This window comes from Mustela nigripes, chromosome 1, assembly GCF_022355385.1.
Source record: "Mustela nigripes isolate SB6536 chromosome 1, MUSNIG.SB6536, whole genome shotgun sequence".
NCBI classification, from domain to species: domain Eukaryota; kingdom Metazoa; phylum Chordata; class Mammalia; order Carnivora; family Mustelidae; genus Mustela; species Mustela nigripes.
In genome coordinates, this window is record NC_081557.1 from 234,777,684 (window position 1) to 234,796,802 (window position 19,119).

The 19,119-nt window shown below is 38.7% G+C and overlaps 1 protein-coding gene across 6 annotated transcripts in view; it reads left to right on the forward strand.

Annotated features, from left to right (window-relative positions):
• Positions 1–19,119, forward strand: part of KLHL5 (kelch like family member 5) — a 94,176-nt gene that overhangs the window by 8,484 nt on the left and 66,573 nt on the right. For 3 of the 6 annotated variants that reach the window (XM_059382595.1, XM_059382603.1, XM_059382586.1), the window contains exons 2-3: positions 16,314–16,788; positions 17,906–18,004. The exons of 1 other annotated variant lie outside the window; for it this stretch is intronic. In XM_059382595.1, coding sequence (XP_059238578.1) covers positions 16,409–16,788; positions 17,906–18,004 — 479 coding nt within the window. In that variant the 5' untranslated portion in view covers positions 16,314–16,408. The remainder of the gene's footprint in view (positions 1–16,313; positions 16,789–17,905; positions 18,005–19,119) is intronic. 2 more of the 6 variants (XM_059382621.1, XM_059382613.1) reach the window with 1 other exon arrangement.

Below are 19,119 nucleotides of genomic sequence, written 5' to 3' on the forward strand. Positions count from 1 at the left end.
TTCAATAAACATTTATTTTTTCATTCTATAAACATTTAAATGTGTTAAATGTGGTGTGTATAAGGCACTATGTTAGATCCTGTGAGAGTAGAAAGATGAATGGGAAGTTAACAGCCCCAAATAAAATAGCTATAATTGAGTTCTCTCTCTCTTTCTCTTTAAAACAACATTAACAGAATCTTTCAATATGATAAAACCCGATTATCTATACACTTTGCCCCAATCACTGTTTCTGGGTTAGAGACTTTTTGGTGACAAATTAAACTAGCTTAACCAAAAAGAGTGTTTTGTTAAAGATAAAGCTTTATGTCAAGAGTCCAAGAGCAGGGAATACAGCTCCGTCTCAGCGCCAACTGACATCAATAACAGAAAGTTGGGAGCTGGAGGGGCACCTCGGTGGCTCGGTTGGTTAAGGGGCTGCCTTCAGCTCAGGTCATGATCCCAGGGTCCTTGGGTCAAGCCAGATTGGGCCCTGCTCAATGGGGAGTCTGCTTCTCCCTCTGCCCCTTCCCCTCTGTCTCGCCTTCTCCCCTCCTCCTGTGCTGTCTCTCACTTTCTCTCTCTCTCAAATAAATAAATAAAATCTTCCAAAAAAAAAAAAAAAAAGAGCTGGAGCTGCTTTCCTTCTCTATATCTCTAAGATATCTTGCTAGTGTCTCTCTGCAAGTGTACTTCATTCCTCTTTTTCTCTGTTGACTGATTTTTTTTTAAGTTTTGCTTTCAAATGGGTGTTTTAACCTAAGAATTCACACACTTCAAGAAAACCTACTAGAGGGGCACCTGGGTGGCTCAGTGGGTTAAGCCTCTGCCTTCAGCTCAGGTCATGATCTCAGGGTCCTGGGATCGAGTCCCGAATGGGGTTCTCTGCTCAGCAGGGAGCCTGCCCCCCCCGCCCCCCCCCCCCCCCCCCCCCCCCCCCCAACCGCTTCCCTCTCCGCCTACTTGTGATCTCTGTCAAATAAATAAATAAAATCTTAAAAAAAAAAAAACCTACTAGAGCCTTTAGCAAGTCCAGAAGAACTGATGTTTTTATCTAAGTGCCACAACTTGATTAGATCTTAAGTTAACCACAAGCAGAGTTCGGAAATAATGGAGTTGACCCTAACGTATAAAAAGTTAGGGTATTCGGCAACTTTGTAATAAAGGAGGCCGTTCTAGTAGTTTGGGATTAAAGAAAGCTGTGATGCCAATGAAAGTTCTACCACACAATTAACATCAACTTGCAAATTCTACCGGGCAGGCTCATGAGGATAATGGGGTAAGAAGGTAGAGTTGGAGCACTTGTACCAACACTGTCCCTTACCTGAACCGCTGGTAAACCCCATCTCCTTGGTAATCCTTTCCTCCATCCCTTCTCCCTCTCCCAAGGATTACCGAATCATCGAACTCTTCCAAGTCACCTGCTTTTGATGCCCATCCGGGTTTCTCCCCATGGCTCATAATGCGGGGGAAAAAGAGAGCATTCGATATACTGCCTTACTCTGCTCTTTTCTACAATTGGTCTTGATAACTCTATCTGGACATTTTACACTTCAGCATGCTATTGCCAAATCTCTCCACCAACTTCAACCTATTTTTTATTCTCCGTAAATTTCCATTCTTTTTCTGTGAGTGTGGACAATTAGCTTCTTTTAGCAAAGTTCCCTTGTATTTCCTTTCTCTCTGGTTGTGAATACCCATAGCTTCATCTCAGCAGATGGCTGAAGGAATGGACTAAAGGCAGGTAGTCTATGTTCCCTGAAACACAGGCTCCCCAGAAAAGGAATAATAACAGAGAGAGTGAGTAAAGACTGTGTATTTGATTTGTCAGGGATATACATTAATCTAAAAGAGCAGACAGAGAGGGAGGAGTTTGGGTACAGATTGTAGAACATCTGGAATGCCGTTTTTTTTTTTTTTAAAGATTTTATTTATTTATTTGCCAGAGACAGAGGGAGAGAGAGTGAGCGAGCACAGGCAAAGAGGCAGGCAGAGGCAGAGAGAGAAGCAGGCTCCCTGCCGAGCAAGGAGCCCGATGTGGGACTCGATCCCAGGACCCCGGGATCATGACCTGAGCCTAAGGCAGCTGCCCAACCAACTGAGCCACCCAGGCGTCCCTGGAATGCCGTTTTAAGGTGTTCTTTTACTCTTATTGCTACGTAAATGGACGGGTCTTTCTAGGTTCAGCTCAACAGAAAACTACCATAGGCTTGTTTACTTAGAAGGGTAGCAGGCAGGAACTACAGCTTGCCAGGAAGGCAGCATCAGATGTTCCTCCTCAGTGGTTGGGATCCTCACAGCAGTCGGGGGAAGCAGTTCCTAAAGCCATCTGGGAGTCCTTGCTCTGAGGGAAAGCTCTGCTGAAGGAGAGAAAGCTTACACAAGGCAGATGAAGGAGCTCTCTTGGTTTAAAGAATCTCGTGTGTCCCAGGAGATCATATACCATACAGGTCCCATTGACTTCGCTTTCAGGGGCCCCATAAGGGATATGACAATCACGAGAGCTGTCACACTCAGGGAAGACAAAGCTGTGGCTTCCTATGAGGTATTTATAGTTTATTTAGAGTTCCTCTGAGGTGCAAATTTACTAATCATTTTTACTATAAGCAGTGTTGCCTGGTAACATAGTTGGCCTACCTACTTGTATCAGATCACCAGGGAGCAGGGATAAGAGAATTAACTGAAGGTTAAATGCAGAAGGGAATGAGATTTAATTCCACTCACACTCATATTATCCATAATATCTTCCATAGCTCTTTTCATTTGGGAAGTATTCAGTAATATTCATTTGCTTCCTTTGATGTGGTGTGTTTTAACTCTTTTTATGTGAGAAAAAAAAATGTGACATAGGAAGAGAAGTTGAGAGGAAAGCAAGGATGGAAAGGTAGCAAGAACCCTAGATTGTTAGAAACACTGTTTTCTATCCCACAGATCTCAGCTTTTATTAAGTTTGTCAGTGATTGAAAACAAAAGCTTTAAGTAAAAGTAATATGGTCATGAGTTGGACTTCGGGACTTTCCTTTGGCTATAGTGTGCAGAGTGGAAGAGAGATTTAGACTGAGGCTGGTTGGTTCACTTTTTTTTTCTTTAAAGATTTTATTTATTTATTTATTTATTTGTCAGAGAGAAAGAGCTCAAGCAGGCAGAGTGGCAGGCAGAGCGGCAGGCAGAGGCAGAGAGAGAAGCAGGCTCCCCGCCCATCAAGGGGCCCGATGTGGGACTCGATCCCAGGACCCTGGGATCACGACTGGAGCTGAAGGCAGTGGCTAAACCAACGGAGCCACCCAGGTGTCCTTGGTTGGTTCACTTTTACTTAATATTTGCCTTTCTTTGGGGAGATATTTTTATGATAAGCAGAAAGAAGGAACACCCAATGCTCCTGCTCCACAGGAGTTTAGAATTGCTCGACAGATTCAGCCTGGTGCTTTGGAGGGGCCTGACCCATTCGTCTAAATTTGTTACATTCCCCCCCCCCAACCCCCAGGGATGGGGGATTTGGGAGGCCTGCTCTGACCTGCCTCATAACAACACTGAATTAACACTGAGAAATAAATTTAGCCTCCACTGGTCCACTGATGGCCATTTGACTCACTGACATAATTCATTTTGCTTTTTGCTGGAGTCGAATTATACAATGAGTTTGTGGCTTTTTTTTTTTTATGTCTAGCTGTAGGGCAAGCCAGGGAATTTCTTTATCATGGTTATCTGGTGTAACATTTGTATTGATTAACTGTTTCTAATTACAGGCAGCTGAGAAACAGTGCTTCACATTTTTCTCTATTGCTTACAATTGCCCTTTACTACCCTTACCCAATTTTTGCTGTTCCAGTTAATACACAACGTATAAAATCTGATTGGTTCTGCAGCAGACTCAACTTGATCTGTGATTGGCTCATTATGTGTACAGAGAACCCAGCTCATTTTCCTTGATTATATTTGTGTCTAGAGAGTACTGACTCATTCCTATATTTCCCTCCATCACCATAAAGCTACACAGAGATAGAAGTACTGGGCTTGGTTCAGGTCAGTAAAAGACAAACTGATGGTTATCCAGATTATTACTTTTTATGGCACATAAGACATTTGGGTGTCACAGCACATGGCAGCCATAAAGGATCAGTAGGACTGTGAGGTTTGCCATTATCTCGATGGCATGGCAGTCTTCATCCTTGTGCCACAGCAAATACATACCAAAATTCACAAAATCTAAGAGTGGATGGCAAGAAAATCTTTTTTTTTTTTTAACCTATCATCAAGTGAAAGGGCTTTTTGAAAAAGTAAATCTTTTGTTATAATTATGCTGTAGTCTTCATAGTATCAACTGTGATAACTGTTACAGATGAGTGAGTTCAGGGATAAGAAGGCCATATAATATTAGTTTAACTTACTTTTTTTTTTTTTTAAGATTTTATTTATTTATTTGACAGATCATAAGCAGGCAGAGGAGGAGGAAGCAGGCTCCCTGCTGAGCAGAGAGCCCGATGCAGGGCTTGATCCCAGGACCCTGGGATCATGACCTGAGCCGAAGGCAGAGGCTAAATTTAACCCACTGAGCCACTCAGGAGCCCCTAACTTACTTTTTTTTAAATGTTGCTTGCTTTACTACCAGATATTAGTACCAATAAGCAGTTGAGGGGTGAAAAGATACTTTCGATACATATTACTGTGGATCTACACTTTGCCCTATAAGAATTAGTGACAGAAATTGGGAAGGAGTCAAGTGGGGAGAAATCCGGGACGCTCTTGTACTTCAGAACTGAAGACCACTTTGGCATTTCATGGCAATTATGATGAACGTGGTATTTTGCTAAATTAGGAGTGATGTGTTCGTTAAGGACTGTTTTCTCCCTCTCTCTCTCTCTTAGTGCCTTATTTGCTTTTATTTTGGTCAGATCTTTTTGGTAAAGAATTTAAGTCTTCCCTACTACTCCTTGATATGTAACCTTGTACAAGTCAGCCATATTGGGAACCTGCTTCCCGTTTTGGACAGTGGGGATAAATGCATACTCTACCTTCTCACACGGTAGTTATGAGTTCCAAATGAGAATATTTTATAAGCATGAAGCCATGTGTTATACTTGAAAGTGTGTGGCCTTTAGAGGCAATCCCGGCTTCACACTGAACCCTGCTACTCAGCAGATATCTGTAACCTTACTTGACTTCAGTGTCCTCATATGGAAGGGGGGAGAGGAATGACCCCTGTTTGCCAGAGTGTGTGAGACGACAAAGGACCCATTCAGTATAGAGACTTCATGTATTCTCATGCACATTTATGCACTTAGGAAATAATAGCTGCTATTAGAAATCCAAATCCTTAATAGTTGCCTGTGCTATTTACTTAATCCCATTTAACTGAAAAGAAAACTGAAGACCCAAGAGGTAATTTGCCCGAATTACACAGCTAGCTGGTGAGTGGCTTAGTACTGACTCCAGCTTTCTGCTCTATCACTTAGGCTACCATTAATAAGTAATAATGTGGGAAAATAACAGCAGAAGCACCCTCAACTGGCTTCCTCTGCACTGATTCATAGCTGTAACCTCATGCTCTCTCTTCTCTCTCTAAATTGTCCTTACTGATCCCCAGGGCCAACTAAATGCTTACAACTAAATAGGGTGCGCGATGCTGGGGCACAGCTCTCTGTTTACCTAATGATTTGGGTACTTACCGAAAATTGGTTGTGTTTATTTACAAACCCATTTTTGTAATAGTTTTTTTTTTAAGGGTTTATTTATTTATTTCACAGACAGAGATCACAAGTAGACAGAGAGGCAGGCAGAGAGAGAAGGGGAAGTAGGCTCCATGCTGTGCAGAGAGCCTGATGCGGGGCTTGATCCCAGGACCCTGAGATCATGACCTAAGCCGAAGGCAGAGGCTTTAACCTACTGAGCCACCCAGGCGCCCCTACAGACCCGTTTTTAACAGTTGGCCTTCTTCTAAAAATTATGAAACATTTGTAAACATGTTAATTAATGAGTATAAAGAAAAGTCATTCTTTGAAAATTAAGTTGAATGCTCCGGGGACATCTCAATATAAAAGAGTTCTTAATAAATTCGCTCTCGAATTTGAGGAAGGCTGGATAACTGTGAAGGAGGGGATGCGGGCAGGGTTAGGGGTGGGTGTGTGTTGGAAATCATCAAAGTCCAAAGCAGTGCAAGTTCCTGAGCCAGCTATTTGTTGTTTGCAAGGAAGTGAGCTCACACTGAAATGTAAATTAGCCACATTGCAAAGCACACTGTTTTGTTCAGGGGACTTTTTTTTTCACGGTAACACTTTGTCCTTGAAAGAAGTGCATTAATTTACATTCTGGCACAAGATTTTTATGTCATGGTGGACAGACCAGTGATGTAATGGCTTCCGTACTCATATTATGTTTAAAGTCCTTTTAAGTTCTCTCTCCATTTATAGAAACCGTAAATGGAAATCATGGATGTTGGGTCATGGTGGGCCTGGCTTCTACAAAAAAGAGGACCCCAACTCAGTAGGCGGTCCACAGAAAATGTATGGCATTAGCCCTGTATGAAAAGATTTGTGAATGTATATATATGTACATGTTTCAGTTAAAATCTTTAAGGATATGTGACTATAATTTTTATAGTTACTGACTTTTCCATTTAATGGACCAACTATAAGGTTTCATCTGGCAAGGAGCTTTTACAGAGGTCCAGCTAGACTGGAAATATATGTTTTGACCTTCCATCCTTTGCATATAGAGGTAGATAGAATATAAATTTCTGTATTCTGTATATCTTTACCATGCTATATTGCAATTTTTAAATTGAATGTCAGTTCCTGTATTGTAAGTATCTCAAAAGCCATGGTTCTTTCTATCACCTTCGTAGACTTTCCAGTCTAGGGAAGAAGGCAGACATTAAATAAATAATTTCAATGAGATTATTGAATAAATCTGAGGAAGTAGTTTGGGATGCTGTCTGATCATGTGGTAAGGAGACGTGATTGAGTTTAGAGGTTAAAATTTACCTCACTCATTTTTTTTCACCTTGATCTTATATAAGTATATGTCACAGTGCTTTTGGGGGTACACAAATAAATAAAATTCCTATATTAGATAGCTTTTACCCTGAAACAGCTTCAGTTTTCAGTGTATGTCAGAGTTCTCAACTGAGCTTTTAATCCATCATGTAGTTTACAAAGCTAAATCTTCGTATGTTACAGCTGAATTTAAATTCAATATTTATTTTTAATTATCATTTATGGATTGAATCAGAGGTGTTTCCCAATTATTTTTAACAAAATGAAAGATGTAACATTGCGCTAGAATCCTTATTTTGTATTTCAGATTCTATTCTAAGGTATTTTTATTATTATTATTATAAAAGAAATGTTGATGCCATGTGTTGTAACTAGTGGAAAGAATGGAAAGATAATGAGTATTAAGAGTCCAGGATCCATCTAAATTTCTGATTTCTTAAATAGATTGATATTTAACTATAAGATAGGTAAGACGAGTCCCTTATTCCTCTATTTGGTTGTTAGATACGTAATTAAAATAAAATTTATTTAGAGCTACACTCAACCCTCGTGAAACTGTAACCTTCTTACTTTTACTTCTTTATGTTGATGTTACCATTCTTCCAATCACCCAGGTTTGAAAATGCTGTCATCTTTGACTGCTTCATGTCCATTTGCCACAAACATTCTATAAGTTCTGTCTCTATAGTATCTTTAATGCTCATCTCCCTTTCAGATCTTTGCCTCTAGCTAAGGTTAAACTATACCTCTTACCTTGAAGAGTTTTTTTTTTTTAAAGATTTTATTTATTTATTAGAGAGCACAAGCGTGTGTGGGGAGAGGCAGAGGGAGAGGGAGAAGCAGGCTCCCTGCTGAGCAGTGAGCCCCATATGGGACTCAATCCCAGGACCCTGGGATCATGACCTGAGCCAAAGGCAGTTACTTAACTCTGAGCCACCTAGGCGCCCACCCTGAAGAGCTTTCTAATTGGCTTCCCTACTGATGGTCTCTTCTTTCACAAATCCATTCTTCACTGTTGCCAATTTTTAAAAAAATATGTAGATATATATTTTATTTGTCAAGAGTAAATGCCAGATTTTTTTTTGAAATATACCTGTAAATTGACACAAGAACCTCATCCCCTCCCAGATCAAGGACCCACTTCCTCCTTGATAATTCATCAAAGGATTCATTCAAAACCCCTCTGTTGGATTTTAAGATCTTTCAAATCAAGATCTGTGTTGTTCATTTATTCATTTATTCTTTGATTTAAATGTGGTAAATATTTGAATGCCGTGCTTAATACGAATTCTTAGGGATATAGTGGTCCCTGCCCTAATCAGTTTTATTGTCTGTTTTCTCACCTTTAAGTTCTTCCTGCATATAGCACAAAGATGTGTTAAATTTACATAAACAGGATTTTTTGTTTTACGTTTATAACATGTGCTTTTTATGGAGTTGGAGAAGAGGTACAGGCTATCTGATAATATTTCTGAAATGTAAGTTCAAATTTTCCGTCTTTTCTAATCCATGTAAGTAACTATTTTCTGCCATCATTTTAAAATGTTACTGGAATTTAAGTGTTACTGGAATTATATTCGTTTCCTAGTGTTTAAGCCAAATTCTGGTAAAAGACTTGTTTTGACTAAGTTTGGAGAGTATCCTGGAACATCACACTTTAAAGGATTCTTTGAAATCCTGTGTCGTAACTCCTTCTCATAGTCCAGGGAAAACTTAATTCTTGAAGTGTTTTATGTGATCTATATTACACACTTGAAACTACAGGAATAGATTCATTAGAAATGATTACTCCATCAAACAAATACTGTTGTCTTAAAAATGCTATGTGAAGAGAGGTTTGTAAAATAATGATTATCCATATAACCCCGTTCCTCAGTAGCCTTGATTTTTATTGTTGAGTGAAGCTGTGCCTTCCAGAGTCAAACTGTTGAAGTGAGCTTGTCTGCAGTCTGTCTTCATGACATTTCACTGTTGCTGTTACAATAATGAGCAGAGTCATCTTGTAAATTTACAAACGAATATTTGAGCAGATTTGCAGCAGAAAATGCGTGTGAACTCCTTAAGTACATTTTGAAAAATGTATTCAGAATTGGAGCTTTCCTATTTTAAATAGTTTTTGAGCTGTATCTCAGGTTTAAGTAAACCCCACTTATTAAAATAGAAGAGAGGAACAGAATATAATTGGATAATCAGTTTGAAGAAAATGTTGGTCAGTCTGAAAAGACATCTGCTGTTTAGTCATTAGATTTCAAAGAGACAAAAATTTCATGCCTAAAGAACGAAATAGAAAAAGGAAATGCTGGGGCACCTGGGTGGCTCAGTCGGTTGGGCATCTGCCTATGGCTCTGGTCATGGTCCCGGGGTCCTGGGATTGAGCCCCGCGTAGGGCTCCCCGATCAGTGGGGAGCCTGCTTCTCCCTCTCCCTCTACCTGCTGCTCTGCCTACTTGTGCTCTCTCTCCATCTCTCTAATAAATAAATAAAATCTTAAAAAAAAAAAAAGAAATAGAAAATTCTTAGAGTAACATATTGTGGTTTTTCTCTTAAATTGAAAAAATACTGAAAAGGGTTTGTTACCAGAAGGAAATGTTTCCTAATATTTTAAAAATTAGATTATATTACAATTTCACAGTGTCTATTTTTTATTATTGCTCTTATAATTGTTGGATATATTCATTCATTAGAGAAATATTTATTGATCACCTACTGTCTGCCAGGTACCATGCTAAGTACTAAGGCATCAGTGATGAACAAAAGCTCTGCCGAAGCTTACTTTGTAGTAAGGATAAAGACTAAATAAGGGAATAAACATCTAGTATGCTAGGCAGTGGTAAGTGCTATGAAAGAATTTCAAGAATTGTGTCATTTTAATAATTTAACAATGTAATGACTTTTAATATGGATTGATCTTGTAAAAATAATTACTGTAAGAAGTACTTCTCATCAGAACTGGCTTAATTTTTGAGCAAAACAATTTTATATTGTTTGGCAAAGGTAGGTGGGACAAGAAAAAATGTTACTTAAATATATGCTGAGGGGCGCCTGGGTAGCTCAGTCAGTTAAGCAACCAACTCTTTTTTTTTTTTTTTTTTTAAGATTTTATTTATTTATTTGACAGAGAGAGATCACAAGTAGATGGAGAGGCAGGCAGAGAGAGATAGAGAGATGGAAGCAGGCTCCCTGCTGAGCAGAGAGCCCGATGCAGGACTCGATCCCAGGACCCTGAGATCATGACCTGAGCCGAAGGCAGTGGCTTAACCCACTGAGCCACCCAGGCGCCCAAGCAACCAACTCTTGATTTCTGCTCAGGTCATGATCCTAAGGTGATGGGATCTATCCATGCAATGGGCTCTGTGCTTGGTGTGGGTCTGCTTGTCCTTATCCCTCTGCTCCTCCCCATGCACGCTCTCTCTCTCCCTCATAAATAAATAAAATCTTTTTAAAAATGCTGAATTTCGGGACGCCTGGGTGGCTCAGTTGGTTAGGCAGCTGCCTTCGGCTCGGGTCATGATCCCGGCGTCCTGGGATCGAGTCCCACATCGGGCTCCTTTCTCTGCAGGGAGCCTGCTTCTCCCTCTGACTCTGCCTTCCACTCTGTCTGCCTATGCTCGCTCTCGCTCGCTCTCTCTCTGACAAATAAATAAATAAAATCTTAAAAAAAAAAAAAATAAATAAATAAAAAAAAATAAAAATGCTGAATTTCATGACATGAAAGCATTAACTCTTAAGCTTACTACATATTTTTCATAAAGAAAGCATGGCCCGGGACGCCTGGGTGGCTCATTTGGTTAAGCAGCTGCCTTCGGCTCAGGTCATGATCCCAGCGTCCTGGGATTGAGTCCCACATCGGGCTCCTTGCTCGGCAGGGAGCCTGCTTCTCCCTCTGCCTCTGCCTGCCATTCTGTCTGCCTGTGCTTGCTCTCTCTCTCTCTCTCTGACAAATAAATATAATCTTTGGGGGGAAAAAAAAAAGAAAGAAAGCATGGCCTAAGAATTGAGTTAAAGCTGGGAAATAATTTTCGTAAAGCTCTTTCTAACATGGGGGCTGTAACAGGCTACTGTATCAATAGATAATTTTTGAACTTTTTGGTCAGAACGAAGATTTTTCACCAAAGTACCCATGCTTAGACAAGCTTAACCTTAGGCAAAACTACTAAATAGAGGTCTAGCTATAAGCGATTTTGAGAAAACTCTGCCTTTGAAGACTATTTTCCAACTTCACTTGCCTAAATTGTCTCCATTTGTCAGCATTTTCCGTTACTCAATTTGACATCTAAAATTTTTGTAACCGTATTAGTCTTTTATTTTTTAATTATTTTATTTAAATATTCTATTTTATTATAACTGTTATTTTATTCTCTAAGTTCTAATTTGTTTTTCCTTTCATTGTATATACTAAAAGGTAAGAGAATACACTGGCAAATTTTTCAAGAGCTGGATCTTTATTAATTCTGTCATTTTATTTCTTAGTTCTTTAGTTTCTCCTCTGATCTTTATTATTTCATGACTACTTTTAGAGGGATGATTTGATTTTCATCTTGAGTAGACTGCTTAATGTATGCCTTTCCTTTTAAATAATCAATGCATTTAGAAAGTTGTAAATCTTACAACAGAAGAAGCATCCCTCCTCCTATGACTATCAGAGCCATCCACTGCACCCAGGTGCCATTCCTTTCCTTTTATCAAAGTCTTCCCTGTTTTTTGCTTCAATGCTTCCCTGTAGTCATCAATCTCATCTTCTGCCTGGATCATTCTCATCATTCTGGTGTGTTTCATATTTTTTAAAAAATCAAGTAAACAAGTAAGCAAATCCATTGCCTTGATCCCTCACGTCTTCCAGCTATAATCCCATTCTGCAGCCTCTCTGCAGATTTTCTGAACAAGTTCTGATCATGTCATTCCTTACTCCTCTCGTACTCCATTAACTCTTAAACCCACCTCAGGCTGGGTTTGTCCCCACCCCTCTACTGAAACGCTCCTATCTCATTTGGCAAAATCTTTATGTTGACAATTCCCGTGGCATTTTTCTTTGTAGGTGGTAGTCACTCTCTTATTTGACATTGTGGCCGTGCCTTTGGCCATGAAATACCTTTATCCTTTGACTTGCCTGACACCAGACCTTGAGGATTTTCCTCTACTTCATTGGTTATTTCTTTCCAGTCTCTTTTTTGGTGCCTTCTCCACCACTAGACTTCTGTTTAGAGTTTTTTGGAGCTTGGATCTAAGTTCCAGGAACATTTATCCCAGCTATCTGACACCTCCACTTAGGCGTCTCCAAGGTACCTGTAACTTAATATAATGAGGAATGAGCACCAATGCAAAAACTGTAACTAATGAGGAAGTGTGATAAAATGACTGGATACAAAATAAATGTACTCAACGCTTTCATTATAATAGAAATAACCATGGGGAAATGAAACTAGAAAAAAAGTATTTACTATAGTGACAAAAAAAAGAAAGGAACAGAACTCGATAAAATATTTAGTAAGAAAAGCACAGAACCTATAGACAAAAGATTTTAAAATTCTATTGGTGAGCATGAGAGCTGAACGAACTAAACATATATGCTTAGATGTGAAGCCTTAATATCATAAAATGCCAGTCATTTCAATTCATATGTAGATTTAAGGCAATTCCAATTAGAATCTCAATAGGGCCGGGCTTTTTGTTGAGGAGAAGATCGGGTAATACTACTTTAAAATGTATACAAGGGTTGGAGGCTCCTGGGTGGCTCAGTGGGTTAAGCCGCTGCCTTCAGCTCAGGTCATGATCTCAGGGTCCTGGGATCGAGTTCCACATCAGGCGCTCTGCTCTGCAGGGAGCCTGCTTCCTCCTCTCTCTCTGCCTGCCTATTTGCCTACTTGTGATCTCTCTCTGTCAAATAAATAAATAAAATCTTTAAAAAAAAATGTATACAAGGGTTAATATCTAAAATTAACTTTAAAAGGTACTTTTATTTATTTTTTTTAAGATTTACTTATTTATTTTAGGTGGGGAGGGGCAGAGGGAGAGGGAAAGAGAAAATCCCAAGCAGACTCCCTGCTGAGCACAGAGCTGACATGGGGCTCAATCCAAGAACCCTGAGATCATGACCTAAGCTGAAATCAAGTCAGATGCTTAACTGACTGAGCCCCCAGGTGCCCCAGCTGTTAAAAAAGGATATATATGGAGTTAGGAACTTGCTTAAACAAATATTAAACATCTTATGATAGATTATAATTAAAACACTGTACTATTGGCTTAAAAAGACAAATAGTAGAACAGTAGACAAATAGAATTAGTACCCCAAAATTGATCTCTGAATATATGAGATGCTACTTAATACCAAAAACAGTACCTCAATTCAGTGGGAAAAGGGTGGTTTACATTAAAATTGTATTAATAGAGGACTCCTATTAGAAATAAAAAGGGCTCCAACAAATCAAAAAGGTGTAGATAACTTAATAGAAAAAAAAAATGAAGAAAACTAAGCAAAGACCCTTTCACCAAGAGGATATCCAGACGCCCAGTAAACATGAAAAGTTACCCAACAATATTAATAACCAGAGAAATGTAAAGTAAAATATCAAATGGGATGCCACTGCACACCTATATCAGTGAGACTAAAATTAAAGACTGATAGTACTGGTATTGGCTGCGTGTGGAGTACCTGGAATTCTCATACAGTTGTAGGAGTATAAATCAGTGAGAATAGTCAAAGTTGAATATATGCATACCTTATAATCTAGCAGTTTTGTTTCAGTGTGTGTTTATATATGTATATACACACACGTACATATATACACATATATACGTACACACACAATAAGAATGCATATACACGTGCATGCGATAATACAGACAAGATCATTCTCAGAAGCATTACTTGCAAAAGTCTAAAACAAGAAACAACTAAAGTGAGCAAAAGAATATACTTTGATGGTTGTATATTTATATAGTGGAATACCATGTAGCCATAAAAACCAACTGTCAGCTGCTACAGACAACAACATAGATGAATTTCCAGACACCAGTGAAATAAGAATCCTTTATTTGAGATTGAATGATGACGATGACAAGATGCTGATAATTACTGCAGGGACATCTCTCCATGATGTGGGTCCGTACCATGCACTGTAAGACATTTGTCATTTCTGGGCTCTGCCCACTCAATGCCTGTGGCACTCTCTGGTCATCCAGCAACTACAAGTTCATTCCTCCCCCCAACCCCTCGTGATTTCGAGAAGCCATTTTAGGGGGCAGGAGCAGAGGCTCTACCCCTATTGAGAATCACAAGGCTAGAGGAATGGGAGGTGCCTCTCTGCGGGCAGAGGTACCTATGCTGACCTTGAAGGATCAGTACGATCTTAAACCCAGAGACCTTAGGACACAAATAGCATATAAAAGCGGGAGTAACATAATGTAGACTCTATCCCAACTGATGAAGCGGCAGGTCCGTGTTGGAAAATAGAAATAAAGTTGGATAGAGTGGAGTTGGAACTGTAGATAGGAAGGAGTGTGACAGAGGTGAGCAGACAGGGAGAATGTCATTTTCCTCTTGAATGGCTCCTGCAGACCGCTGCCAAATTAATTTTCTAAAACATTGCCCTGTTCAACGGTCCACTTAATATTGCCTGTGAGTCTTTACACCTTTGCTTTATGCCCAAGGCATTTTATCTTATCATATTCCTTCCAGTTTATGTCTTATTACTCCTTAAAATTAATTAGGTATGTCCGGCTGGCTGATCAGACTGTTACCCACCCCCCCACAACTTTCTTTGTCAATATGCTCACTTCATGCTTTTATTACTATCTTTCTTCCTTTATAAAATATCCTCATTCTTTCTATACAGCTTACTATTCCCAGAGACCTTCTTTCTAATGAAACTGGTACATACCACACCACACATCCCCCTGTCTGTTTCCTCTTTCTTAGGGTATTTATGGTTTGTTCTACGATATTGGCCACAAAATTGTAGATGGTTTTTCATGCTTCTTTTTCTTTTTTCTCTGAGTAATTTTTATTCTTCTGAAGAGCTGTGTGAAGTTAAGATCTATGCCTCCCAATATTTTTATAAGCCTCCAAAGTAGCCTTTTTTTGGTCCATTGATGAAGAGGCGTTGTCTTTCAAGCGAAACAGCATTAGACATTGAACACCCTGAAAACTTCAATTCGTTATTTGTAGATCACAGTGTATTAATATTGCAGCTTTATAATGTGTCTTCTATTTAAATTACCAAATACTTTTTGTTTCAGTAACTCGATTCAGTTCTTTTTGAAGGTAGGAACCGAGATGTTATGTGACTGTGTCCCCCTTGAGGCCTACCTGGGTGTCTGGCTCACAGTGACTACTCAGTATTTTAAATTTTGATTGATTTTTTAAATTCGCTTTATCAATTTGCCTTAACTGTAACTATGTTCAGACCTTTGTTTTGTTTTGCTAACAATAGAGGGCACCATGAAAATACTTGTACACCCAAGAAATAATCCCGTCTCAGTCCTTGGTAGCTTTCTTGAGCCACACTTTGCTCTTTCTAAACTGTCTTACAAATTCAGAAATTATACTAAATCAAAGCAGCCCAATCCTAACTATAGGCTTCCGGTTATTTTTTTGAGAAAAAAGAGTAAGTACTGTCATATTTTGATCCTTTGTAGTTTTCAGACTTTTTCTTTCTCTCTCTTTCTAATCTTTGCCCAAATGAAATATTACCCCAGATCTGACTGTATTAATTAAATACATTCCTTTCCTGAAGGAAGAAGATAGAAGCGGAGAGCAACGAACAGGAGCCCCACCTTTGTCTCCCTCCCCCTCCTCCTGCCATCGACAGCACAGCTCGAAAGTCACTGTAACTCATCTGATGAAAACATGCTTTAAAAAAAAAAAATGATGATTTTGTGATATCTCCTCTGGGAATTTAATCTGAAACCAGAAACATTTTCGTTTCCCAGTGATTTTTATGTACAAAGGAAAATGTTCTGGAATAAATTCCTGGTTTCAGCAATGGAAGAGTTAATCTACTAAGCAGCCCCAGACTGAGATATTGCCACGGGATAGTGCTTTCTGTTTCTGTCATTTGTGGTTTAAGAAAAGAGGGTGGTGTTCTGCATTTGAAAGGACTTTAATGAATGCTGTCAGTGTTTGTGAGAGCTAATGGTCAGTATGGGAAAAGAGAGGGGGGAAAGTGGTCGAGCTGCTTCAGGATAGGTGGATGAGAGTTTGCTCTGATTGAACGGAATGTTCCACTGTGTTGCATCGCTATTCATTCTCCTTTGTTCTTTATCATCTGCTCTCTTGGTATAAAAGTTAATGCAGATATATATGTGAACGTGATTTATTGCCTTTCGATCTGTTTGTTGTGTACAGGAGGGCATAGACTTCTCTTGTCTTGGTCGGATGCACAAAATCCGGGTGCAGTGCTTTCTGCCCGTTGCCTAGACGATCACTTGGTTTCTCTGAGGATGTCTGGTTCTCGTAAAGAGTTTGATGTGAAGCAGATTTTGAAAATCAGATGGAGGTGGTTTAGCCATCAAGCATCATCTCATTCTACAGTTGACAGCCAGCAGGGAGAATTTTGGAATCGAGGACAGACTGGCGCAAACGGTGGGAGAAAGTTTTTAGATCCATGTAGCCTCCAGTTGCCTTTGGCTTCAATTGGTTACCGAAGGTCCAGCCAACTGGATTTTCAGAATTCACCTTCTTGGCCAATGGCATCCACCTCTGAAGTCCCTGCGTTTGAGTTCACAGCAGAAGATTGTGGCGGTGCCCATTGGCTGGATAGACCAGAAGTGGATGATGGCACTAGTGAAGAAGAAAATGAATCTGATTCCAGTTCGTGCAGGTTGATTATTTTCTTACTGATAGAAATGGGGTGTGGGGGCATATGCTCTATAGTGTTAATAATTCAGTGTGTGTGTATATATGTAGACCTCTACATGCATACCCACATATAACATCTGGGTATGCATATATGGTACTTTCGCTAGGGTTTTACTAAAATGTTATAATATTAATTTTAATTCTATAAAATTAGGAAGACAGCAAGTTGCAATCATTCTGAAATATCTTGTATTCCATATATAGATGTGGCTCTGCCTCGAAAATAATATATAGTAGCAATTTTATGCATCATTGTACAGTTTGCTTCATTCATTTACCGTCTGGAGTCATAGCAAAACTATAGAAGAGATGACATTTTACTTTGTCACAGATTACGGAGTCATTTTTTAATTTTAATGAAAATGAAAGGTTTTACAAGGAGATGCATGTTGTAGTTGCCACTCATTTTTTTTTTTTTTTTTTTACACCACTGTAGTTAAAATAGTATTTTTTCTTACGGTTATCTCTCTTTGTCCTGTATGTTGCAGCCCTCCAGACTAACACAGGAAATACAGTAGCATGTCTCTTTCTGAGATGACAGCTACTAATTCCTGTTACCTTCACTTCACTGAAAATTGTGCTATTTAGGGAAGTGAAGGACATTCCTTCAGGAGAATATCAGGGAACACAGAGGGGCTAGATGTGGCCAGCTGCCGAAAGCAGGGAGAGAAGAAGGGAGAGTGAGTTTGAGGAGAGAACATAAAGAAAAAATTGTCTGATTTCTCAATGACTCCATCCATCTTCCCCCTGGGAACCCAGCTTTATCTTTGAAATGAATTTTCTTCTCAATCAGTTTAAACTACTATAGCATATTATGTAACAACAAGTCACAGCATGAAAATCATCTTTCTGGTTCATCTTCACACAAAGATATTTCTCAATATTTAAAGGCTATTGTCTGTCCAATTTGATTACTGGGTTCTTTTTAAAAAATTTCTTGGCAGGTTTTGATAACACTTGTAATTTGTATGTTGGTTCTTAATTATAGGCATCATAAGAGATGAAGTCAAAATGCGTTCGTAGATTCAAGTATCTCTTACTTGGGAATATTTATTGCCTTCTCCTTTTCTAACCTTCAGAACATGGAATTCTGAACTATGGTGTTGGAATAATAATAAATATAGACCAGTCGTCTCTAATCATTTGTATAATGGAGAGAGGGGCATATCTTTACATAGGTAACTAACTAGAGCATTTAATTTTAAATATTTTAAATTAGTTTGTGAGTTGGCATTACGTGAATAAGAACCACAAACCATTTTAATATGGAGATCAGTCGAGTAAGTATGGTTTCATTACTTTGTATTTTCTTTGGAGACTTGTTGCCATAAAGAGAATAATAATTATAGAGTAAAAGGGTCAAGGTTTATCATTTTTATGGAAATCCAAAAAGTAATCATCTTCCCACTTGAAATCAATGCAATATATCAAGACTATTATAACAAAATCAGAAAAAACATTCATTTATCATCATAAGTTATAAAAATCTTAACATGTATCTACTACCTGGAGAGATCGGACATATGTGAGTATAAAATCTATATACAATTTTAAAGTTGGAAAGGTTATACACACATTGGTTGCTATAATTTACCTCCTATGGCAAAGGTAATATGCATAGCTAATGATTATTGAAATCAAGTTAATGTATTCTTTAGTATACATATCAAAATATCATCTTAGTGGGACATTTATTATGAAAGAAAAAGACTGTCCTTTTCTTTTTTATGCAAGAGATTGCTGTATGTGTACTTCAAGAACATAAAATTGACATTCTTACTTATAGGAGATATAAAAGAAAAACAATGATCTTTTTAAAAAAAATCTAAATAGGGGTGCCTGGGTGGCTCAGTGGGTTAAATCCTCTGCCTTTGGCTCAGGTCATGGTCCCAGGGTCCTGGGATTGAGCCCCATATCCTCTGCTCAGCAGGGAGCCTGCTTCTTCCTCTCTCTGTCTGCCTGCCTCTCTGCCTACTTGTGATCTCTATCTGTCAAATAAATAAACAAAATCTTTTTTAAAAAAATCTAAATATTAGTTGTTTTAAAAATGCTAATCAAAAAGCTTGAGAAAGTAAATAATAAGATGAGAATAGTTTACATCTGCAGTGACCAAACTAGTTCTAAAATAATATTTCAAAAATGAAATGGACTTTTAAAAAGTCTCTGATTTTTAGATAGAAAAGGGAAACTTTGTCAAGGCAACTTACTATTTGCAAAGGTTTGAAATTTCTATACTAACATCTTATTGCAAAAAAGTAAAAACAACCATTCTAGATTTAGAAATGTCATTTCT